The sequence below is a fragment of the Cucurbita maxima genome, unplaced genomic scaffold, assembly GCF_002738345.1.
Source record: "Cucurbita maxima cultivar Rimu unplaced genomic scaffold, Cmax_1.0 Cma_Scf00009, whole genome shotgun sequence".
In the NCBI taxonomy this organism is placed as follows: Eukaryota; Viridiplantae; Streptophyta; class Magnoliopsida; order Cucurbitales; family Cucurbitaceae; genus Cucurbita; species Cucurbita maxima.
The window spans coordinates 5,619,098-5,642,910 of record NW_019272025.1 but is presented as its reverse complement, the minus strand read 5'-3'; the positions used below and the strand labels follow the sequence as shown (position 1 = coordinate 5,642,910).

The 23,813-nt window shown below is 36.8% G+C and overlaps 4 protein-coding genes across 4 annotated transcripts; 3 read left to right on the top strand and 1 right to left on the bottom strand.

The window, feature by feature from the left end:
• The first annotated feature begins 56 nt into the window (after positions 1-56).
• On the top strand, positions 57-3,244 carry LOC111484369 (probable receptor-like protein kinase At1g49730). The gene is made up of 7 exons (XM_023130924.1): positions 57-255; positions 939-1,188; positions 2,086-2,138; positions 2,220-2,287; positions 2,415-2,504; positions 2,585-2,654; positions 2,758-3,244. Exons 1-7 carry the CDS (start codon positions 192-194, stop codon positions 3,063-3,065), a joined length of 903 nt encoding a protein of 300 aa, XP_022986692.1. The 5' UTR covers positions 57-191; the 3' UTR covers positions 3,066-3,244.
• Positions 3,245-4,526: 1,282 nt separating this feature from the next.
• On the top strand, positions 4,527-6,516 carry LOC111484349. The gene is made up of 3 exons (XM_023130893.1): positions 4,527-4,950; positions 5,793-5,900; positions 6,018-6,516. The coding sequence occupies exons 1-3, from the start codon at positions 4,633-4,635 to the stop codon at positions 6,333-6,335; spliced, it is 744 nt and encodes a 247-aa protein (XP_022986661.1). The 5' UTR covers positions 4,527-4,632; the 3' UTR covers positions 6,336-6,516.
• A 2,690-nt stretch (positions 6,517-9,206) lies between these two features.
• Positions 9,207-20,975, top strand: LOC111483641 (serine/threonine-protein phosphatase BSL3-like). The gene is made up of 21 exons (XM_023129874.1): positions 9,207-10,133; positions 11,250-11,310; positions 11,394-11,472; positions 11,571-11,650; positions 11,727-11,821; positions 11,962-12,061; positions 12,640-12,709; positions 13,635-13,736; positions 13,847-13,928; positions 15,032-15,211; positions 16,027-16,297; positions 16,397-16,631; positions 16,767-16,937; positions 17,870-18,108; positions 18,218-18,302; positions 18,392-18,490; positions 18,574-18,773; positions 18,913-18,988; positions 19,829-19,964; positions 20,039-20,178; positions 20,274-20,975. Exons 1-21 carry the CDS (start codon positions 9,704-9,706, stop codon positions 20,355-20,357), a joined length of 3,015 nt encoding a protein of 1,004 aa, XP_022985642.1. The 5' UTR covers positions 9,207-9,703; the 3' UTR covers positions 20,358-20,975.
• Positions 20,976-21,419: 444 nt separating this feature from the next.
• On the bottom strand, positions 21,420-23,270 carry LOC111483957 (protein FAF-like, chloroplastic). The gene has a single exon (XM_023130347.1). The coding sequence runs from the start codon at positions 23,143-23,145 to the stop codon at positions 21,826-21,828; it is 1,320 nt and encodes a 439-aa protein (XP_022986115.1). The 5' UTR covers positions 23,146-23,270; the 3' UTR covers positions 21,420-21,825.
• Positions 23,271-23,813: the final 543 nt, after the last annotated feature.

Here is a 23,813-nt window from a genome sequence, read left to right as displayed (position 1 = left end):
AGACAGAAGGGCTTTTCTATTTCTCTCTCACCCATTTTCTGTTAATTCCCAGGTCAGCCGATAAAGCGTGCGATTTGCCCAACCGTCTATAAGAGAAACACCCACGACAAAATGGAATGTAGCAATATTCATTATGCTGGAGAAGTTTCATCATTAATTTTTCCCCACCAGGGTTCTCAATTTTGCCTGCCATGGATCCCTGGATTCACAGGTTCAGGCATCGCCTCCTCGCATGGTTTCATCGATCTCGTTCTGGTACTTCACTTCTGCGCTTCGATTTCGCCCTTTTTTTGTTTGTTTATATTTGTAATGTGTTTCGCATATTTGATTTTGTTGGCACTGGTGAATTTCAAGCAAATATGATATTTGGTCAATTGGTCCATTGGATTCCGTGAGGCTTTGTGACGATTGTTGATTGTTGTGGTTGAATTATGATGCTTCTCTGTAGCTTGGCTCTGAACTGTATCGGAATTTGGAAATTGGACGTTGACTGTGCTTTCACGTGATATTTTTACGTGCAAAATTGTTAAAGAACGCATTTCACATGAGGAATTCAACGTTTAAATGATTTTAAATCTTGCGTTATAATCTACAGGATTTTCCTTACCTTTATTCTCGTCCTGTTATGAACTTTTCGAATTTCAACACCTCATTTTCTAAAGGCGTCGACGAGCTGCTCTTGCTCATATTAATGGCACCTAGTATCGATTTGAGCGATATTATACCCAATCATACACTTAGCGGCATTATACATACGTCAGGGGCTTTTTCTTTATGTTTTGTGCTGATATGTTTGTCTGTTTCTGCATTTTTCATTTTCAGCGATCTAAATCCTATGGATTTAGATCACATCACCTATTTCCTGCAATAATGTTCTTGTACTTTTATATGTCTGGAAACAACTACCTAAATATAACTCAATTGACTTTCTATTTCAGTGCCAATATTATACGTGAGGCGTTTTTCGTACAGGGAAATAAAAAGGGCAACTGGTGGGTTCAACAGAGTTGTCTACACCAATCCTCAGTGTGCTGCTTATAATGCTAGATTTCAAGATGGCAGTGTTGCATTGGTAAAAGAACTGAGAGCTTTGAATGACGATGTCTTCAAGACGGAAGTGCAGCTCCTTGGACGCTTGCACCATCGTCATTTACTTACATTGAGAGGCTTCTCCACAGGGCATAAGAGGTTTGATGATTCTTATCTTGACTGCCAATCGAATGAGTATAGTCTTCGCTTCATCTTTGTTTGTCGGATACTTTACTCTAACATGCATAATATGAGGATATCGCTCTCTTGTATTGTTCATATGGCGCTATACACTGACTATGTTGTGAAATGTCAACTTGCATTCCCGTGGAGTCTCTACAGTTTGGGCAGAAATGTCGATTATAGTATCGCTTATCCTGGATGCAGCATAGAAATGTTTCAAATGGCTAATAATCTTTAACACTTTGTCATATATAGTTGTTTTTCGGTGCCTGTCATATTACTTCATGCATTCTCAAATGCAATTAAGTAGAATAAGCCTCTATGACATAGATCTACCATCATATGGCTGGATTATTTGAATAACATATTGGGATACTTTGTTCTACGAGGATATAGGCTTTTACTCGTTGAGAGATTGTTATGTTTCAGAGATATTGTGATTAGGTGAAAGAATTTGAGTATAGGTTTGAAATGAGATAGGTTTAGCGGAGTAGATCAAATGGGAAGTCTAACTATAATAGTTTCAAGCCCACCGCTAGCAGATATTGTCCACTTTGGGGTTTCTCAAGGATTTTAAAATGCGTATGCTAGGGAGAGGTTTCCACACCCTTGTAAAGAATGTTTCGTTCTCCTCTCCAACCGACGTGGGATCTACCATGAGGAAGAAGAGAGAACCCCACGTTAAGAACTTTTCAAATGCACAAATAAAATTTGATCTGATCGAAACATCTCTGCATACGGGAAGCAATTTTTATTTCGAATTTGATCACAGCAGTTGCTTTTGACTTGTTCAATATCAACTATTATGTCCATTGATTAGTTGCTGTCGTTTGGCATTTTCACATTTCCATTTTATCCTTTGATTCTATGCAGATTGCTCGTGTTTGACGAGATTGGCAATGGAAGCTTGAGGGATCATCTTAATGGTATCATCGAGAACTGAGTTATTTGAATGCATAGTTTCGTTTGACATAGATGATTGCATCACAATGGTCCTTCTGTGGCAGATCCTCTCAGGACTCCCTTGAATTGGAGGGCGAGGCTGCAAATAGCCGCAAGTGTGGCTGCTGCCTTGGTAAGTTCTCTAAACTTAACGACACTGTTGTCACTTGATATATCATAAGTGAGTTCCCATGACCTCCTCGAATAACATTCGAAACAAAGGGCTTAAAGCATCCATAGTTAAATTATCTTTGATGCAGGAATACTTGCTTCTTTTCACCGACCCCCCAATGTGTCATGTCTCCATTTCCTCAAACACTATAATGTTAGATGAAAATTTCACTGCAAAGGTACCGAAATAATCTTTGGAGTTTCCTCGCTCGAATTTTGCGAAAAAACATGTTAAAATTCTTCCTTTTTACCTGCTCAGATATCTGATGTTGGCTTTCTCTACTCCCCGGTAAGCAGCGGTGATCAGGCAGATGCATCAAAGGCAGATGGTTAGTTTTTCAAATAAAGAAATGGGAGAGATCTGCAGTATCATTCTCCCCATGTTTAAGATTTAAGATTGAAGTTTTCGTTGTCTTCTGATAACCACTGCAGATTTCATGGATGAGAAATGTGGAAACATAATTTACCAGCTGGGAATCCTAATCCTGGAGCTCATAACGGGACAATCATCAGATGGGACAAGCGGCGATCTCATCAAATGGATCCAAGGGAAAAACTTTGCGAGGTCAATGAACAAGATGATCGACCCTGATCTGGGAAATAGTTTTGACAACAAAGAAGTGAGAAATCTTCTATCAATAGCAAAGCTGTGTGTAAAGTCCAGAGAAAAGCCAAGATTCTCCATTCCACAGATTTTCCGGTATCTGCAGAGTAAAGTAGATGTTACTAGCACCTACTAGTATTTTCTTCTTCATTTTTTATTTTTATTTTTATTTTTATTTTTTGTTTCTGTTTTGTTCACGACTTATTTTCATACCCACGTAAATTAAATTATTTTATTAGGAAAAAGAAAAAAAATCTATTATTCTGTTCCTTCTTCCTTCATGAGTTCATATAAGAAAACATCTTTTTGGAGGTACACCTTGTGAGCTATTCCGGTGAACACATCATATTAAATGACATTTGTATACTGTAATAACAAAGGCTATGAGAGGTTGCCACGGCTAATGGTAAATAAATTTGGAAGACGGTTTTCAAAAATAAAAAATTTAAATTTTGATTGTTATCTAATGGGTAAACTATGTATATATATATATATATATATTTGTTAAGCAAATTATACAATGACCCATTCTGCCTCCTCCAATAACTACTTGAATTTACTGAAATGTCCTTGTTGAACTTGAACTCTCTGTTTAAATTTACCTGTCTTTAAATTTAAACTAGTTTAAGGAGGGTTCATTAAATTATTAAATTTTAAGTTTACATATTCTTAAATTTCTAATTTTAAATACAATAAATCAATTAATTTTTTGTTTAAATGTCATTTAAAATTATGAGCTATTTTTACCCGTGCTCATAAATGTAGACTAAACTTGTAATATAGTCTAAATTTATTTCAACATGAAGGGTATAACAATGACATAATATCTACCATTCAAAAGTACAATGACATAATATCTACCATTCAAAAGTGCGAATAGATAAATATTATTACTCGAGAAATTATGATAGAAAAATGAAATTGGGATGGAAGATTCAATCTTCATTCATACTCAAACATTTAAATATGATACAAGCTATTCATTCATACTCACACCATTTAAATATGATACAAGTTACCAACTAATATCTAAGGAAAATATAAACTAACTAAATATTGAAAATAAAATAAAATATATTACTAATCAAATCATAAAAGAAAAAATAATAATTTATTATAAATATCTAAAATATATTTTATAACTAATATATTATTCAAATATTAACCAACCAATTACGAAGATTTAACTAATTCAAACTAGTAATAATCAACATTAAATTCTGACGAATAATGTATTATTCATTAGCACAATGTTTTTTCCCCGAATTCATTAACAAAAATAATAATTTATATTATTCATCAGCACGAATAATATAAAATATACCACTAATCAAATTTTAGAACTCAAATTATTATTTTTTTTTTTAGTAAAATGGTAATAAATTAGCGTAGCTAATGTAAAAAATAAAATAATAATAATAATAAAAACAGTGATATTAATTATTATGGTTAAAAGAGAGAGAAGAGCGCAGCTATATTTAGAGGGAGATTTTAGAAAAGGAATACGTATTTTCCCCCCGACACAGATTTGGTGTTGAGGTATGTTTTATTATTATTAATAATCCAGATTACTCGATAAGTTACAAAACCACTCCGAAATCATTTTTCAAATCGCCCAAGGATAAAGAGTTTCCACTTCTTTCAATCCCGATTCCTCTGCTTTACATCCGCAAATCTAAAAGGCGTCTGGAAAGCTTCCAATAATGGCGACGGTGAGGGTCTTCGTAACAGTGCCGATGGAGCTTCTGCTCTTGCTAATGGCGCTGATGCTTCACTCAGAAGCTGTGAATACGAACAATGTATACCAACCTTGTGCGGACACCAAGATTCAGAGGTCTGACGGATTCACTTTCGGAATCGCTTTCTCTTCCAGGGACTCATTCTTCTTTAACCAGTCCCATCAGCTCTCGCCGTGTGACCGTCGTCTTTCTCTGGCATCGCTCAACTCACAGCTTGCTGTTTTCAGACCTCGAGTAGACGAGATCTCCCTTCTCTCCGTCAATACTTCCGATTTCTTTCCGGTACAAACTCGATCTTGATTTCATGATTCGGATTATTTCGAATACTCACTCAGATCAGTGTAGTTTCTAATTTGGTCGAAGTTTTTATTCCGGTTTTCCTTCCAGTTGTAGACGTTGGTAGAAGTAGGCTATATTCTTCTAGTTTTCACGTGGATTTAGCATAGGGATTCTTGATGTTACTTTATTCTTTGAATCGAACGGCCATCTTGTAACATCCTTTATTACTTGGTTGTATCTTTAGCAATCTATGAAACAGTGTCTTGTCTCTCAATATCAGATTGCTCGGTATGAGTTTAAAAACTTGTTTGACTAAATGTGTAGATCGGTAGTCTACTGGTTCTTCATCCTCGCTTCCCTCTCTTGGTTGGTTTTAACTTCGTAATATATGGCGCAATGTTTTGCCTCTCAGTGTCAGATTACTTGTTATGAGTTTATTGTTTGATGAGACGTTCTCATGGAGACAATTAGATAGATAGCACCTTCACGTGATTCGTTCTTGCTTCCATCTCTTAGTCGGTTATAAGCTTGCAATCTATGCCACTGAGTCTTGTCTCTCAATGACCGGTTACTTGGTATGCTTATCAGATCTCGTTTGAGGAAATGTGTTCATAGAGGGGACTGGATAAGTTTTTGTACTCTCCACGTCTGTGCTTAGCAGATCAGTATTCATATGGCATTTATAGAATGATGAAGCTTTACAGTTATGTAATGGCCCCTGATTAATCAAATGTCGAATCTGACTTGAATGCATCCCTAATTGCTAAAGAAGAATTCCCTGCTTAATGCAACATCACTATAAGTAACAGAAATAGCCATAATTCTTGATGCCTCGCTATTTCCAGGATACTTTTGGTGGTTACATGGTGGCATTTGCTGGAAGAAAGTATGCTGCAAGGTCTCAGCCTGCCTTTGTCGCTAATGGCACATTCATAGTGACGAGTTTCACCCTGGTAAGATTTAAAATCTCTGCAAGTAGATGCTAGAGAAGTTGTAGGTTTTGTTAGAAATAAAATTAAGCTGATGAATTCACATAATCTAATGAATGAAATCGATTTTGGTGAGAGCAGGTACTTGAATTTCAGAAGGGCAGGCTGCAGAACTTGTACTGGAAGAGAGATGGATGTGCTTCGTGCTCAGGCAAGTCCAGATCTAGTTATGTCTGCCTTAACAATCAGGATTGTGCCATCAGAACATCAAGTTGTAGAAACCGAGGGGGCAATGTGGATTGTAGTCTGGGAATACAACTGACGTTTTCAGGCACAGATAAGCATCTTGCAGCGCTAAACACCTGGTATGAAGTAAAAAACCTTCGACAATATTCCCTCTATAGTGTTTATTCAAATCTCATGGATTCTCTTACTGGTCAGTATAATAGGTTCTTCTAATTAGTTATTCATCATACTCCTCTCAAGGTCTGTCTTTGGTCTATAACTTCTATACATTTTACTGTTTGTCATGGGCTCCCTGCTTGGCTTTGATATCCATCCTTTTGCGGCCCCCTTTGCTTTGTATGAGACATCCCATTTGAAAAAACTATTTGAACCAATTACTACCATTTAACATAAACTCCTGCTGCTTTGTTTTGGGAAATGCTTACTGAAATTATATGGGATATATTTGATTATGAATTCACAAGCAGTTTATGAAAATGTAAGTTGAGAACAAGAAATTTGTAACCGTCCAAGCCTACCGTTTAGCGGATATTATCTCTTTGAGCTTTCCCTTTTGGGTTTTCCTTCAAAGTTTTAAAAACGTATCAGCTAAGTTGATGTTTTCACTCTTTTATAAAGATTGTTTCATTCCCAACCAATTTGGGATCTCACAAAATTGATCAGGAGTGTTGGTTGGTGGAGAACAACTAAAAGTTTGTTTTTGTGTTCTCAAACTTGTACATTTGCTTTATATTTCCTCTTCCATCTTTTTCTCTCTGCCATTTTTCAATCTTGTAGTGTATTAAGTTGATTGGTTTTGAAGGCTATCTCAGTTTTCTTCTTCTTCTTCTTCTTCTTCACTTGACTATTTTGATTTGTATTGAATGTCCTATGAAGATTGAAGAAATAGTGTGCTTTCCTGGTTTAGTTGATTGGAATTGAGTGTCCTATGAAGTTGGGTGCCGGCGGCATCTGTTTAGTAAGGAGGTTACTACAAGTTTGCTAAATATATAAGCTATAGAACTCAGTTTTTGAAGTGTACACATAGAACTGCCTGCTAACTTTTATAAACTATAAGCTCGTAATACTTCCTCGGAACCAAACAAAATTTAATTCTCATTTAATAAGCCACCACTCTTAGGTGGAATCATCGAACTCTAGAACTATAATTAGAATTATATTTTCAAATAGGGCGGAGTAGTTGATCATATGTATGAGTTGTAGCTTTAAAATACATTAGTAAGTTCAGCTGTAGTTCCAAGAAACCTCTAAGGTTCTACAAAATGATTTTTGTATTAATTAGTTTGTAACTTCTCCCACCTTATTTATCTTTTAGTATATGTTTAATTTTAATTTGATGAGCATAAATACCATCAATCCTAGTATGCAATCTAATTTAAGTAATTTATTTTCATAATGCAATATTTGTCTGGCTTGTTTTGTAACATTCCATATTAAATATTAAATGAAGTTGCTTTGATTGTGTTATCCCAAAGAACAAGCTATAAATTATTTGTCAAGCTATGACTATCTCAAATTACGTGCCATTAATTGACTTCCAACTTTTTTTTCTTTCTTCAGGAAGTTTTGAGGAATTGACCTCAACGTTGACTGATTCATAATATGTTTTAATTGACCTTAATTATCTATAGGAGCATTTATTCCACTTATAAAAAATCTTAAAATCCTCCTCGATAATATCAATCCTCTAAATAAAAGTAATATTGATATGGTAGACAATATAAAAATGCGTTTATTAAGTAGAAGTGGTAAAAATTTTATTTTAGTTTTAAACCCTAAGAAAAAAAATACTTTTTCATTGAAAAAAACATAATATATATATATTTAATACACATGTATATATATATATATATATTTAGCTAGGGTTTGATTGTTATTATTTTTGGTAGGGGAATGTTTTGAGTTGCATAAAAAGCTTTGTTTGTAGGGCAAACAGCTGCCCCCAAACAGAATGGCAAAGATTCACTTTTCACATCCCTACCACCTTATGTTCCCTTTACATCACTTTTTTTTCTTCTTCCAATGAACATGACTATATCATCTCTGCTTATTTACAACAACAATGTATAGAGTTAAAATAATCAAAATTATGGAGATTAAATTAAAAATATTTTAAACTATATAAAGCAAAAAATATAAAAAAAATCATTTTTTAATTTTTTTATGCAACTATCTCTATACCTACATTTGATAAAACTTATATAAGCAAATTAGTAATTTATTTATCTTTTAACATTGCTCAAAATGTAATGTTTAGAATAAAAAAGAAAAATATTTAAACCAAATTACTTTTATCTTTTTAGAAATATAAATTCAAATATTTTATAGTCTTATTAAGAAAAAATTACTGCTTTAAACCAAATTAAAAATAGTAAAAAGTCATTCCTAAATTTTGTCAAAATAAAAAAATAATTGGTCCGAAAAGTCAATTTAGAAATAAAGCATTCAATTCAAACATACTTTGATATAAAATAAAATAATTTCACTTTAGAAAAAGTCGTTCGTTTAGTCTAAATTAATTTTGTTGTTTAACTTCTTAGTGAGCACATTTCAGTAATTACAATTATTAAACTAAGTAAATTAATTAATAGGATAAATGAACTCAATAATTTCTTGTACTGATATAAAACATAAATACCACCAACGGAAAAGACTTAAAATTTAATAAATCTTAAAATGAGAGAATTAAAAATTAAAAATTAATAAATTAAAGTAGTTGAGAAGTGGGATAATAGTAAAATTATTAGTACGGAAAACCATCGGCCAAACGGCCGCGCCAATCTCCGCCGGTATTGTTGTGGCCAATCACAAACCTACGCGCCATCTCCCGCGTCGTCGTCAACACCCGACAAACTTTTGGGAAATAAGAACCGGTAATCACCGTTTATAGTTAAACCTATATTCCCGGTAAAGCCGGTGTACCTTGTGCCAGTTGTTCTACAACGCGCCGCCAGAGCTTAGATCTGACGGCCCAAAACACACTTTCCGTACATACTTAAACGGGCCGTCAAGCTTCAAAGAGAGAAACAACGGCGAGGAAATATATATGTATATATATATAAAACGAAAAATAACTCGTCGAAGCGGGAGAGATAGACATTCACTTATCATATCGTATAATTCGATTACATCTAGATACACACATTTTTTTAGAGAGAGATTGGGATTTTTTAGAGAGAGAGAGGGCAGGATTTTATTTCTGCCCACTTTTTCTTTTATTTTTTTTTTCTCCCTCAAACTTTGATGTGGGTTTGATCGTTAAGGGGACTTTGAAGATTGTCTTGTACTGCTCTTACTTCTTTTTGAGGGAAATAAGGCACAAAGAGGAAGTGATTTTGGGTAAAGGAAGTTTTTCTTTCTACTGCTGGATTTTTGTGCTCGGAATTTCTTTTTCGTTCTTTGTTAGAATCGGGAAATCGAGGATTTCTGCTAGGGTTTTGGGTATTGTTGTGTTGCGGACAACTGTGGGAAGTCCGGTATTGGACTTCTGTGGCGAATCGAAATGCCTGTTTGGAATTTTGTGTCGTCGGAATTCTAAATCCGATCTCCGAGTTTGTGGTTTCAACTGAAGAGCTGAATAAATGGACGTTGATTCGTCGATGGTTCCGGAGGCTGATCACGATCCGGCGGGGCAAAGTCACAGCACTGTTTCTTCGGCTGGTGGAGTGGATAGAGATCAGCTTAGGGAGCAACCGCAAGCCAGCTGTGGAACTCCGCCTCAGCCTTTGTCATCGCCTCAGCAGCAACAGGCCGCCGTGCAGATGCAGCAGACCACGGTTGTTGGGCCAAGGCTCGCGCCTATGTACTCAGTAGTAAACGCAATAATTGAAAAGAAGGAAGATGGTCCGGGTCCGCGGTGTGGCCATACCCTGACGGCTGTGGGGTCTGTTGGCGAGGAGGGGGCTCCGGGATACATTGGGCCGAGATTGATATTATTTGGTGGTGCCACTGCGCTCGAGGGCAACTCTGCGGCTTCAGGAACTCCATCATCAGCTGGAAGTGCTGGAATCCGTATGTTAATTTTGTTAACTATACTCTTCGATTGTTGAATTTATGTTCGGAGAGGGGTTATGGCGGTGTGCGTTATTTGGTGAAGTCTTTTTAAGCTCGCATTACTTCTTGGTGCTGATGGCGTTGGTGGGAGTTACTGCCATTTTGATTGTTCAGTTAAAAACCTTCGTTTCACTTGAATCAACCAGACATAATGTATTAATTCCCTAGGAGATTATCGTTTGAAGCAATCTTCATTTTGAATTTCTTTCTTCTGGAACTTAAATGTTGTGGTTTCTTGACATTCTAACCAGTCAATGCGTTGGTTCGTATGTACAAGTCTAACTTTGAGTGCAAACACATCTAGTTGGGAAGTTAAACCCTCCTGTTTTATTAAGGGCTTGGGATTTCTGATTATGTTTGAATCTTTGGATCCATTTTACTGCAATTTCATCGTGTTGTATAATTACTTTGTGATCAATCAAAAAGTAAAATGAAAAAACTTGTGATCAATAGGGAAGTCATCATCCCTAATTGTTGGATATTAATTCCTGTTTGCTTATTGTTGAGAAGGATGAATAGAATTAATAATACAAGTTCCCATGTAACTTAGTAATGTTTAGGTGGTTATTTCTTTTAATCTTAGCGAACTTGGCTGTGCAACCAATACGTGATAGCAAATTCATAGTTTACAGAAGAGTTAGCCATGTTAGTGATAGATATACCATGTAAAAACCCTTGATTGTTCAAGGCTGCAATTGCGTGAGTCTGTCCTTTTTTTGAGACAGAACAGCGTGTGTTGCACTTAAGTTGTATTTTTTTCACCCATACCCAAAATTCTGTTGTCTGTACTAGATACTTTAATCTTTTGGAACTAGTATGTGGTGCAAGTTTGCTGATCTACTTGTAAAGAATTGAAAATTTTTACTAGGTACAGCTCAGGATATTCAAACTCTTTTTTGGTGTCATAAATTATGTCAGCAGAGCAGACAACTTTAATTCCACTTCAGTTTTGTAAGCTGCAGTTTGATTTCACGGGAGCTAATGTAGAACGACTCTGCACATGGTTTTTGATCTAGAAAACTTTTTATGTTTAATGCTGTAAATTATGCTTATTTTGTAGTTCCTATGTTGCAGGACTTGCTGGTGCCACTGCTGATGTGCATTGTTATGACGTTTTAACTAATAAATGGTCCAGGTAAGTCCTAGACTTCATCTCCTCTCGCCCTCAATTCTCCTTATCTTCATCTGCCATTACTTCCTTCATCACACGTCTTGCAGAATTACTCCACTTGGAGAACCGCCTACACCGAGGGCTGCACATGTGGCAACTGCTGTTGGAACTATGGTAGTCATTCAGGTTAGCATTGTGGAATTTCGGATTTAAGTTGTATAATTTACTTGGTCAGGGTTCTGTTAGTTCTTCATTATGCATTTCTTTTCTTTGTTATAATGCAGGGTGGAATTGGACCAGCTGGTTTGTCTGCTGAGGATCTTCATGTTCTTGACCTTACACAGCAGCGCCCACGATGGCATAGGTTAGACTCTGATGATGTGTTTTGTTAATTTTCAGATATTTTTATATGATAGGCCCATATGACTATTTTCCTATAGAGTAGTTGTGCAAGGCCCTGGTCCAGGACCACGTTATGGACATGTAATGGCTCTAGTTGGGCAGAGGTACCTCATGGCGATTGGTGGTAATGATGGTAAGCAAGTCATACTTCTTTGTAATTTTTAATATGTTCATCTAACGCAACCAATGGTTGATTTTTCAGAAAATATCAATTTATTTTTTTTACTTTTTGTGTATTATTTTACACAACATAAAATTTGGTCTCTGTTTTAGGAAAGCGGCCTTTGGCAGATGTATGGGCACTAGACACTGCTGCTAAACCTTATGAATGGCGTAAGTTGGAACCAGAAGGGGAGGGTCCACCTCCTTGCATGTAAATCCCCTTTCTCTTTGCTTTTTATGTGGTCTTTGTCTTACTTTGTTGTGTGCTTCTGCAACATTTCATAAAATATGATAACAACACAGTAGGTGTATCTCTCGCTTTGTTAATTGAGTTACTTTGAGAAATATGATAATAAAGACGAGTTACTTGAGAAATATGATAACAACACAATAAAATATCACATGTCAACTGTGTCTGTCACTTTGTTACATTCTCTTTGACAATATTTGTGCTTCGGGGTAGAGAAAATAAAGAAAGGCTCTGGTGGTTTTTACACCTCAAACTTAATTCCTTATTTTGAGGTTTTGGCGCAAGGTAAATTGCAATCATGTTATTCAACCAATTTTTTATTCTTCCCAATCATTACTTTTTGGGTGCTTGGAATTGGAAAGTAACTCTTGTTTCGCTAATGCCAAACAAACCACCTCTTGAATGATTAAAAAATCTCATAATTCGAGTTCACCTGTTTTGATATCGTTTGCATTACTTGTTCATATCCTGTAGAACCAATTTTCTTCTTCCAAATATTATGAGTTTCAGCCATTATTTGACACTTCACATATCACTAGGTATGCAACTGCTAGTGCGCGATCTGATGGTCTTCTTCTGCTATGTGGAGGGAGAGATGCTAATAGTGTGGTAAGTAAAAGAATCATTTTTGCACGTCACCTGACTTTGTTAAATGGTTCAATATGAGATATCCTTTTAGCCGTTTGATCTGGACTTGAATAGATCCTTAGCGCTTGTTATAGCTTGCTTTAGTGTCCTTCACATAATCTCAATGGTATTCCTCTTGCCTTGTAATCAAGTTGTCAATTTTAGTTGAATATTGATTTATGAGGTTGAGTTCTCAGCAACTTTTCCTTGTGGGTGAGTGATTGGAATTGGTATTTTATTACTTGATATCACATTTGTTTAGGAAGTAATTCCTGTTATATGATGGGTCAAGAGAAGATAAACCTAAAATAAAGAAACAGAAGAGAGCAGTCAGTGAGTAAAATAGATAAAAGCATTGACACATATGAATAGATAGAAAATCCCGTATTACTCAGTATGTTGGTAAAATATATTAAAGATAAGTATTTACTAGAGATGACTAGATATTTCTAATGTAAATCCTAATGTAATCAATCAATATGCATAAATTATGAGATCCCAAAATCATAAAAGTTTTTATTTATTATGAAAAATATTTCAATTGATCTATGATTTAGATCTTATTTCGTTTGTAAAATTAGTTGAGGTTTGGACATATGGAACACTCATGGTTATAATTAAAGTTTGACTGGCTAGATGCTATTAGAAATGGATAAAATATTTCAGCAGCACAACTTCAGAGTTACATTTACTTTGACATAGAATGTCTCCACTTATTCTGTCTTGAAAGACTCGTATCATTACGAGGAGTCAAGTGTGACATTTGTCTATTTGGTTCTCTGAAGGAAGAAAAGGAAAAAAAAAAAAAAGTCTTTACCGTAGCTAAAGCTATATTATTTTACAATATTTTAAACTTGTATTGAACATGGTTAACGTTCTTCTTACTACCTATCTCCATTGCCTGCAGCCGCTGGCAAGTGCATATGGACTAGCTAAACACAGAGATGGTCGTTGGGAATGGGCAATTGCTCCTGGTGTCTCACCATCTCCTAGATATCAGCATGCTGCTGTGCGTTCAATCATCTTTAATTTTCCATCTTGCTCTCTCTCTCTCTCTCTCTCTCTCCTCTCTCTCGACCCTTACTATTAAGAATCTTTCTGCACTTCCTCTTGTTTCAGGTATTTGTCAATGCACGACTCCATGTATCTGGAGGGGCCCTTGGAGGTGGGCGCATGGTAGAAGATTCATCAAGTGTGGCAGGTACTAAATCAGTATTATTAAGAGCTATCTTCAACTTTCGTCAATGTATTCTACTATTCTGTGAGGTTGTTATTACCCATGCAAAGTATTTTAGAACGAATAGAGGCCTTTATTAATCAACCGAGGTTGGGAAGATTACATGACATAGGGCTCTAAGTTGAGAGGCCAAAGCATCATGAGTGGTTGTTTATCGTCACTTCATCTTCATGTGTGAGGATGTTTTTTCATAGTACTCAACTGTTCTGCAGATGCAGATGATTGTTGATGCTTGTATCAATTCTTAAATCAGCAAATTTGGACTTGATTAAAAATGAGTTGCATAGTTACTGCTGTAGTCTTTATTCATTTTTTTATATCTAATTTACTTGTAATATCATCGTGCCTCCTCCTTTATTCCCGCTTGCACCCCCTCCCCTCATCCTTAGTTGCTGCTGTTGCTTTCGACGTTGCTGTTGCTACCCACAGTCTTCCACCATTGCTGCTGCTTCAGCAGAGGGTTTGTTATTTGTTTTTTGTTTGGAATTTTTACGTCTTCTTCGTTTGGGTAGTTTGGATTCTTCTAGGTCTGACCATTTGGGTTCAGTCTGCCATTTTGCCGCTTCTGTTGGGAATGACACTTCTAGTTATGGGTTTATGGAATTGTTGCATTAAAAACACTTCTAGTTGGGAATGACATTCTCCCAAGAATTCTCTCTTTTGTGATTGTGTCTAAGTACGATCCACAAAATCTTTTACTTTCAATAGGAGGCTCAAAAAGATGCTGAATCTGCTAATGATGTTGTTTCATGGAGAGTTTCTAAATTGCTTAGGTCATTTTTCTGTTCATCTTTGACTTACTGTGCTCAAATGACTTTCATTCCTTCATAAATTAATTGATTTCAGTTAATGTTGACCTAAAAAGAAATTTCTATTCTATTTAAATTGTGTTAGCATTGATTTCTTGCTTTTTCTATTTCATTTTTGTAGTTGTTCTGGCCCTTCAAGTACCTACTGTTTTTGCCTTTTTCTCTACCTTAACATGATTATTTATGTGTGTTTCTTCTAATCCTTGGATCTCTATCCTTGGGAAGTCTTACAAAGTTCTCACTTTACTCTGTTTACAGTGTTGGATACTGCAGCTGGTGTCTGGTGTGACATAAAATCTGTTGTTACCTCTCCCAGGACAGGGAGATATAGTGCTGATGCAGCAGGTGGTGATGCTTCTGTGGAATTAACTAGGCGTTGCAGGCATGCAGCCGCTGCTGTTGGTGACCTAATTTTCATTTATGGTGGTTTACGCGGCGGTGAGTCATAAAAGTCCACTTGCATTACAAATTCTTCTTGTTTTTCAGATTGATAATAAAAGGGGTTTGGTAGAAAAATGGATGGTATATCCAGAGAAGATATGATGAAAAAACTAGCATTGTAGTGTTCAACCTAAGGGGAAACAGCTTTACTTTGTTATTTTTAAATGAAGATAAGATTGGATTACCCAAGGCACCAAAGTTGCCAATAAGCTTCACTTTCCTTGTACAAAATTTATTACAGTAGAATACTCCGTTTAAAATAAAAAGCCACTTAATTGTATTGCAGTGAGGTAAAACATTCTACCAGGGATCTAAGTGTCTCCTGATCCGACTTTAATATTTTACATTTTCATGTATATGGAAATCTTAATTCGATAATTTTCTAGTTGTGCATTTTTTCACAAGGGTTCATTACCGACACAAAGTGAATTATAAAGCAATTATGATGAATCATAGCGGCAAGGGTAGATTTGGTATCCTATGGGCGACATGGTCTAGCTACCCAGACAATCTGGGAACATGCATCATTATGAGTTGATTTGTTGCATATCCTATGATGCTGAGATTACTTGTGCAATTCTAGATTTGGGTGCAAAAACTGTTAGGAGTGTGTTATTCTAACAAAGTGTACATCTTTTTGATATTTTTCATGTCAATGAAGTTCATAGAAACAGTATTCTGAATGTCTGAAGAGCTGAACTTCTTATACTAATATAGTATTTTGTTCATGAGTTTTGACAGAGCATCTGTACCTCAGAATTCATAATACATGGCATGGTAATATTTTTCATGTATTTTCATGTATCCCACAGGTGTTTTGTTAGATGACCTTCTAGTTGCTGAAGATATGGCTGCTGCTGAAACAACAAGTGCAGCTTCACATGCAGCAGCGGCAGCTGCTGCATCTGTTCAACCTGGGCGGTTACCACCCAGGTACGGATTCACTGATGAAAGAGCTAGACAAACGATGACAGAAGCTGCTCCTGATGGTTCAGTGGTGCTGGGAAATCCTGTTGCTCCCCCTGTGAATGGTGACATGCACACTGATATAAGCGCTGAAAATGCAATGCTTCAAGGCCAACGGTTAGTAAATTTTCTTTAGGCTAGATTCTCAATTCTCAACGTGTATTGCAATGTCTTTACTCAGAATCCTGGAACTGGATGTACAATAATACTCTGCAGGCGAATTAAAGGTGTTGAATATTTGGTTGAGGCATCAGCAGCAGAAGCTGAGGCTATCAGTGCTACATTTGCTGCAGCTAAGGCAAGGCAAGTCAATGGGGAAGTTGAACTACCTGATAGGGATCGAGGGGCTGAGGCTACTCCAAGTGGGAAACAGATTTCTAGCTTGATAAAGCCTGATTCTACTGGATCAAATAACATTGCTCCTTCTGGAGTTAGGCTGCATCATAGAGCTGTTAGTATATCTTACAATTACTACTCTGGATGTTTGGCGGGTTCTTCATTATTATTACTTCAATATATGTGTGTGTGTGTATAAGTGGTTGTGAACTAAAAATGCTGTGCTATATTTTAACCCTTTCACCATTAGGTGGTGGTTGCTGCTGAGACTGGTGGAGCTCTAGGTGGCATGGTGAGGCAACTTTCAATTGATCAGTTTGAAAATGAAGGTCGGAGGGTGAGCTATGGGACTCCCGAGAATGCAACTGCAGCAAGGAAACTATTAGATCGTCAGATGTCCATCAACAGTGTGCCCAAGAAGGTATTCAAGGATCAGCTCATTATAATTTAGGTCCTATTAAAGTTATGCAGAATTGTTCTGTGTTGAGTGTTCATTATAGCCCCAGTGAGGCATTGAATATCCTCCAAGCATATTTGCTATAAGTTTATGGTGAATTCTGCTCTGAGATGTGAATTTTTTGTGCCACTTGTTTCTTTATTTTATCTTAAACACAAGACAATTTAGAAAACCTTCAGAATTTTAATTAGTTGTCAATCGCTCATTCTCCTTGATAGGCTTTGCCAGGTCACCACTGGATAGTTGAAGTCAATTATCTCTCCTTCCTTTTATGAAACATTCTTCTTGATTATCAACTTTCTCTGGTTTGCTTAAAACAGTGCTAGAGCTCTCTGGAATGATGCAGAATGGGTAATAAAAAAAACAACTTATTCCTGAGCATATGGGTATCGCTTCCCCCTCCAGAGATAACTAGTTTCTGTGTCCTCTCAACAACATTTTCTTTTTGGCACAATCCTAACTCTCTTCCATTTTCTTCTTAGATATTAGTCTTCAGTGTGGATATTATGATTTCAATCTAAAGCAATATTTTAAAAGGCGCTGGAGTCTTTTTTTTATTTTTTTATTTTTTTTAACGATGCTAAGAATGACCTTTAAAAAACTCGAGTTAGAAATTGATAGATGGGATCTCTCTCTTTTTGTATCTTTTACATAATCAATAATGATTTTCTCCTTGTCTTTCTAATTTAAATCCATGGCTTACGCTTTATACTATCTTGAGGGCCATGCCAAGTTTCCTTTCAAGAAATGCCCAAAGCTGCCTTTGGCCTTTAGTAGAAGGAGGCAGATCAGATGACACTTTCACTTAATTGCAATGTTCCATTATGCATTTTTTTCTTGATTCCCGTTATCCTTTTGGTTTGATATAGTATGCTTTCTTCTTTTATCTTTTTCAGGTGATAGCACACCTTCTAAAGCCTCGTGGTTGGAAACCTCCTGTTCGCCGGCAATTTTTCTTAGACTGCAATGAAATAGCCGATCTTTGTGATAGTGCTGAGAAAATATTTTCAAGTGAACCTAGCGTTCTACAGCTTAGAGCTCCAATAAAAATATTTGGTGATCTACACGGTCAATTTGGGGACCTTATGCGACTCTTTGATGAGTATGGTGCACCTTCAACTGCTGGAGATATTGCGTAAGTAAAGGATTGTTTGGAATATTTGGTTTATGAAAGACAAACATGAATCTTCAATTATCTTTTTTTCAATCTATTTTCGTAATATCTCTTGATGAACAACTGTCAGATATATCGATTATCTCTTCTTAGGAGATTATGTTGACAGAGGTCAACACAGCCTTGAAACTATTACCCTCCTACTTGCTTTAAAGGTACTTGAGTGATGTCGCTTATGTTAGTCGAATACCAATCTGTCACATACCGTGCATTTATTGGCTGATTTTGTATACACTTACTGCAGGTTGAGTATCAGCAGAATGTACATTTGATTCGCGGGAACCATGAAGCTGCAGATATTAATGCTCTTTTTGGCTTCCGGATTGAGTGTATCGAGCGGATGGTATTATTATTGTATACACCCATATATATTTGTTCCATTATATAAACTGGTTATAGTGACTCATTTCATTTCTTATGGAACAGGGAGAGAGGGATGGAATTTGGGCATGGCATAGGATTAATCGATTATTTAACTGGCTTCCTCTAGCAGCTTTAATTGAAAAGAAGATAGTTTGTATGCATGGTGGTATCGGTCGGTCAATAAATCATGTGGAGCAGATTGAGAATATTCAGCGTCCAATTACAATGGAAGCAGGTTCAATTGTCCTTATGGATTTGTTGTGGTTAGTGCATATCTCTACAGTTGTTCTCAACTCTTTTGACTAGCTGAGTAATGATCTAATACATTATCTAGTATGCTGTTCTGTTAACACTTCATCACCGCAATATACTTATTTCATATATTAATGTGAAATTCTACAGGTCTGATCCTACAGAAAATGACAGTGTGGAAGGACTGCGGCCAAATGCTAGAGGTCCGGGTTTAGTTACTTTTGGGGTGAGTGTGCAATGTGCTCAACCTTCTGTCGTAGATAGTTCACATAGTTTCTGCTTGCTACTTGGTGCATTTGCTTCTCTGCTTTACTAACACCCGAACTTCGCAAAAGAAAAAAAAACCATATCTCAGACAACATTAATGCTTTCTTAATATGGAGGAAACTGATCTAAGTACTGGTTGAACAATGAGATTTTGATGCAAAACTCGTATGATGATGGGGTTTAATGAAATAATGCCTCAAGCCTAGCTCAAGTTTTCTAATATTTTGAAATTAAAACTTTGCATTACATTTAGAACTTGAGTAAGTTACAAAGCTTCAAGAGAACAAAACAAAGAATTGTACTACTCGCCCAACACAAACCATACAAAACCCGACTACAAGCTGCTCACCATTCCCTATATCAATCAATATACGTACATATATATAATTACCCCCCCAAACAGTGCATAACATACAAATTCTTTCCAAAAATACTCATTGAGGACAACTAACTTTAGGTAAGTAAAGCACCTCTACTTGTGAAATACGTGGAAAATGATTAAAAGATATATTATCTCTGCCTTCGGCATAGTAGATCACGACTCATGAGTAGCTCCAGTGCATCATCGTTGACTTCTTTGTTAGCACATTCGCTAACTATTTACTTTAATTTGTTTTTGAGATTTTTCACCTTTAAAGTCCACTGCAAATAGCTTCTTAATGTCTATTATTAACAACGCATCTGTTTCACTACGGTGTGGAACTCTTTTTTAACAAATGTTGATTGAATCACTTTTCAAGTACAATCAATGGATTGGCCATTACTGTAAAATGCTCATATGGAATTGTTGTTGCTGCAGCCTGATCGTGTCATGGAATTTTGCAACAATAATGACCTTCAGCTGATAGTTCGTGCCCATGAATGTGTCATGGATGGTTTTGAACGTTTCGCTCAAGGGCATTTGATTACACTTTTCTCGGCCACAAATTACTGCGGTATTCTTCTTGCTTGATCTTATTTCTGGGATATGGAATATTTTTGCTGATACAATTTCGGTTCTTGCATACAGGCACTGCAAATAATGCTGGAGCTATTTTAGTTCTTGGACGAGATCTTGTTGTTGTTCCAAAGCTAATTCACCCTTTGCCACCTGCAATGACTTCCCCAGAGGCATCACCAGAACGTCATTTAGAAGATACGTGGATGCAGGTGCTGCTGATATGCACAGTCACAATGAATTTTCTTTCCCTAAGTTTGCATGTCAACAATACTGATTCCCTCATATTGGTTTTCTATGAGATCAGGAGCTGAATGCCAACAGACCTCCAACACCAACTAGAGGCCGCCCTCAAGTAGCCAATGACCGGGGTTCCCTTGCATGGATATAGCACATTGTTTGGCACGTCACTTAATTTATATCGAGTCTTGTCTCATGCTGCTACCACTATGGCAGTTCTGGTGTCATGTATAGAACACACGCCCCGTCTCCGAGTACCAGAACTTGTGATCGTTGTTCGAATGGATATACGAAGAAGGCTGGAGTTCCAATTTTCACACACCGTCAATAAGCCATCAAATGGATTGTATAGGTTCGAGAATCAGTTTGCTGGTGGCAGTGATGTTTAGAATGTTAGATGCGCTACAAGATGTATTATCGACGCTTGTACCATTCAATATCGGGTCTCGAGCACTTGTGATAGATGGTTTGGGGTCTTTTTTTTTGCTGCTTCTATAGGTATTACCATTCACCAATGGTAATTCTTCAATTTTTTTGGTCCCTATTATTTTTCCCCTTTTTAGTGGACAGATTTTAATTCAAAGATATGGTGGTGGGGTGTGATTTGGTAGTGAAGGTAAAACGTCTATGTGATTGGCCTTTGTATCATAGAGGTTGTTGCTTTGTTTCTTTGTACAATGTAATTGTGTGGAGACGACGGAACTTGTTAATTTCTCATGTCAAGAGCTACCAAGTTTTGATTAGTGAATGCCATTTTCATTTGCTTTTTCCCCACTTTTTTAATCATGAAATTCAATATTCCTGGTAAATAACTCTCAAACTTTTAATTTGGATGAAGCTTGTGAATCCGCTGCTTTTATATTTGATCTTTTTATTTTCAACTTTTGTTCATGCATGTTCATATACTTTTCACCAAATTATTGACTTGCTATAAACATTTTTTCTGGTTTCTTTGATTGAAAAGGGCTCAAGTAACAATTTGTCAAATCAATTTTGATTTTGTTGCGTTTTCTGTCAACATTTTCAAAATTTGTAGTGCCCACCTCAACAAAAACATTATCTTTTCATATTTTCTTTTGAGAATGGTAGATATGTATTGATATGATTGTAAAATATTTTTGAAAACAAGATTTACATCATTGTAATAAATATGTAATTATTGGAATTTTGAAGGCCATGAATGAGCAACCCAAATCAGCGTTAGATTATGATGTTGCAAAAATGGAAGAGTAATTGATTCAGTGGAAGCATATGAAACCCATTGGTTAGATAATAGCGAAGCCAAAAAATAGAAAGAACAGACAGGACAGGACAGGACAGGACAGTCCAGTGGGTCAAAGATCGGCCTCTGATTTTCTTCAGCTTTGAGAGATCGCCGACACTTTTTAAATGGGATCGTAATGTACACTATTTTCTTTTCTTTTCTTTTCTTTTCTTTTCTTTAGATTTTTCTAATTTCTAATTGCTAATTTCAGATAATTCTCTATCGTCTTCTTCGATAGCCTCTCTGTTATTGCTTTTCTGGGTGAGTAGGAAAGAAATGGCTGAGATTTAACAATTCAGAATTAATATGTAAAGAGATTAGGGTATGGGTTTTTCCGGTCATCGGCGGCGGTGGCTTAGGTGGTGGCAATGCAGCAGGGCTCCCGGAGAAGAACAGACCTTCTGGGAATTTTACATCCATTCGACAATGGAACCAAATAGTTAAGAATTTGCTGTTTCTCATCCGCCATTTGATTGTTTGAAGAGATAAATTTGCGGGTTATGCTCTGGATGGGTTGAATTTGTTGTTGGCTCTTTAGGTTTTGAATTCCGGCCGATTTTCCGGTTGGTTTCGATCGCCAGTAGTACTCGTATGCATTCAGAGAAGTCGCTGCTGTCGCCGCCGTGAGCGACGGAGGACGTGGCGGAAGTGACTGTGATAGTGGGGTTAGTGCCTCTGGAGAATCTTTTTGCTTTGGCCATGCTGGATTCCGATTGATGAATCCATTTGGCTTCTTCATCATCATTGCTAATCGATGGAAGTTCATAACAGAGCTCGACAATCTCGCAACCTCATCCATCGGGATTTCCGATTCGTCGGCTTCCAAATCGTCTCTCTCTTCTACAATTTTCGATTCTTCAACCAATAAATTCGCCGGAGTTGTAACAAAAGAGAGAACGAGACGGCCATCTCGACGATCGGCACGGAAGTTCTTCTTTGAAGGAACAGAGACGGCGTCGAGAATTAATCGCCCATTTTCCCGGCGGGACTGAATGCAGACGGAGGCGCCGTCGGGGGAACAGAGAGAAGAAATCGGCGGGGGAAAAGACCTCGGCGGCGATTTCTTGCGACCGAATTTGATGGGCTTCCATTGAAATGTCTGTATGTCGGGGTAATCTGTTTCCGTCGTATCTCCGTCGAAGTCTCCAAACTCTGAAGAAGGGTAGGAAGAGAAGCCATCGGAGCCAGTCTCGGATCCAAGACTCTCAGTGCAAATTAGAAGACTGTTTTCACTGAGAGAGTGAGCTGATTTTTGGAGATGAGGATGAACATAAGGAACAACAGGCGATTTGGGAGCAGAGTTCTGAAACAGAATTGAGTTCCAGGAATCATCATCATCATTATTCCCCTGTTTTTGACACTCTGTTCTGTTCTTCCTCTGTTCTTCATGAGCAGAGCCCCAAAACCCAAAGGTTTCGTCACAGTCCTGTTCGTCTTCAGAAGAAGAAGAAGAAGAAGAAGAAGAAGAAGAAGAAGAATAAGGAGGAAGAGAGAATGCTAGGGAAGAAGCAACCCTCTTGATGGCGGAGAAGCACTTGGAGGAGGACATGTCGGCGGAGAGGGTTCTTCTCAGGGAAGGCGGTGGGAGTGTGGGGAATTGGAGATCCGAGGAAGGGAGAGCGGTGAGGATGCCCTGTTTTTGAAGGGTTTTGTAGTCATGGAACAGAGTCTTCATAGCTGGAACAGAGTCCGAAGAGGAAGAAGAAGAAGAAGATGGAATTGAGTGAAGGCTGAAGCTGATGGGGCTTAGCAGAGAAAGAGGGGAAGGGGAAGAGGGTATTTGTAGGGAATGAAAACTCAGCTTTGGAAATGGGAAATGGAACCATGTCCGTCCGGTGGGGCCATACCCTTACGCCACCATGGAAACCTCCACCATTCTATTTCTATTTCTTCTATCTTTTTATTTATTTTTATTTATTTTCTTTAGTTTAATGGAATTAAATTCCACCTCCAACTTCTTTATTTAAACCAATAATGCTTACTGATTGTATAGTAACGGTCAAATTTACCATTTTATTTCAAACAAAATTTTGTTTTTTTTTTTTTTTTTTTTTTTNTAAAAAACAAAATTTTTTTTTTTTTTTTTTTTTTTTTTTAATTTTTACTTTTTGAGTGATGTTACGGATTTTAATATTACAAGCGAACAAAAATAATAAGAATTACTATTATTATTATTATGTAATGAAAAGCTTATTTAAAACCTTCACGTGGAGAAGTTTTGTTGGAATATGATCCCTACCAAACACAAACTTTTGTGCAAGAAATTTTGTGAATGTCCCACGTTGTCCTTTCGTGGAAAGGAAGCTGGAGTTGTGCTCCATGTCATGATCGGTAATGTGATTG

Excerpts from the sequence above, each read along its gene's own strand:
- LOC111483641 (XM_023129874.1), top strand. The coding sequence starts at position 9,704 with ATGGACGTTGATTCGTCGATGGTTCCGGAGGCTGATCACGATCCGGCG. Across the intron at positions 11,311-11,393 it reads TTAACTAATAAATGGTCCAG|AATTACTCCACTTGGAGAAC; the intron begins GTAAGTCCTAGA and ends CACGTCTTGCAG. Across the intron at positions 18,989-19,828 it reads CGGGTTTAGTTACTTTTGGG|CCTGATCGTGTCATGGAATT; the intron begins GTGAGTGTGCAA and ends TTGTTGCTGCAG.
- LOC111483957 (XM_023130347.1), bottom strand. The coding sequence starts at position 23,145 with ATGAAGACTCTGTTCCATGACTACAAAACCCTTCAAAAACAGGGCATC.
- LOC111484369 (XM_023130924.1), top strand. The coding sequence starts at position 192 with ATGGATCCCTGGATTCACAGGTTCAGGCATCGCCTCCTCGCATGGTTT. Across the intron at positions 256-938 it reads GTTTCATCGATCTCGTTCTG|TGCCAATATTATACGTGAGG; the intron begins GTACTTCACTTC and ends TTTCTATTTCAG. Across the intron at positions 2,655-2,757 it reads AGATGCATCAAAGGCAGATG|ATTTCATGGATGAGAAATGT; the intron begins GTTAGTTTTTCA and ends TAACCACTGCAG.
- LOC111484349 (XM_023130893.1), top strand. The coding sequence starts at position 4,633 with ATGGCGACGGTGAGGGTCTTCGTAACAGTGCCGATGGAGCTTCTGCTC. Across the intron at positions 4,951-5,792 it reads ATACTTCCGATTTCTTTCCG|GATACTTTTGGTGGTTACAT; the intron begins GTACAAACTCGA and ends CGCTATTTCCAG. Across the intron at positions 5,901-6,017 it reads TAGTGACGAGTTTCACCCTG|GTACTTGAATTTCAGAAGGG; the intron begins GTAAGATTTAAA and ends TGGTGAGAGCAG.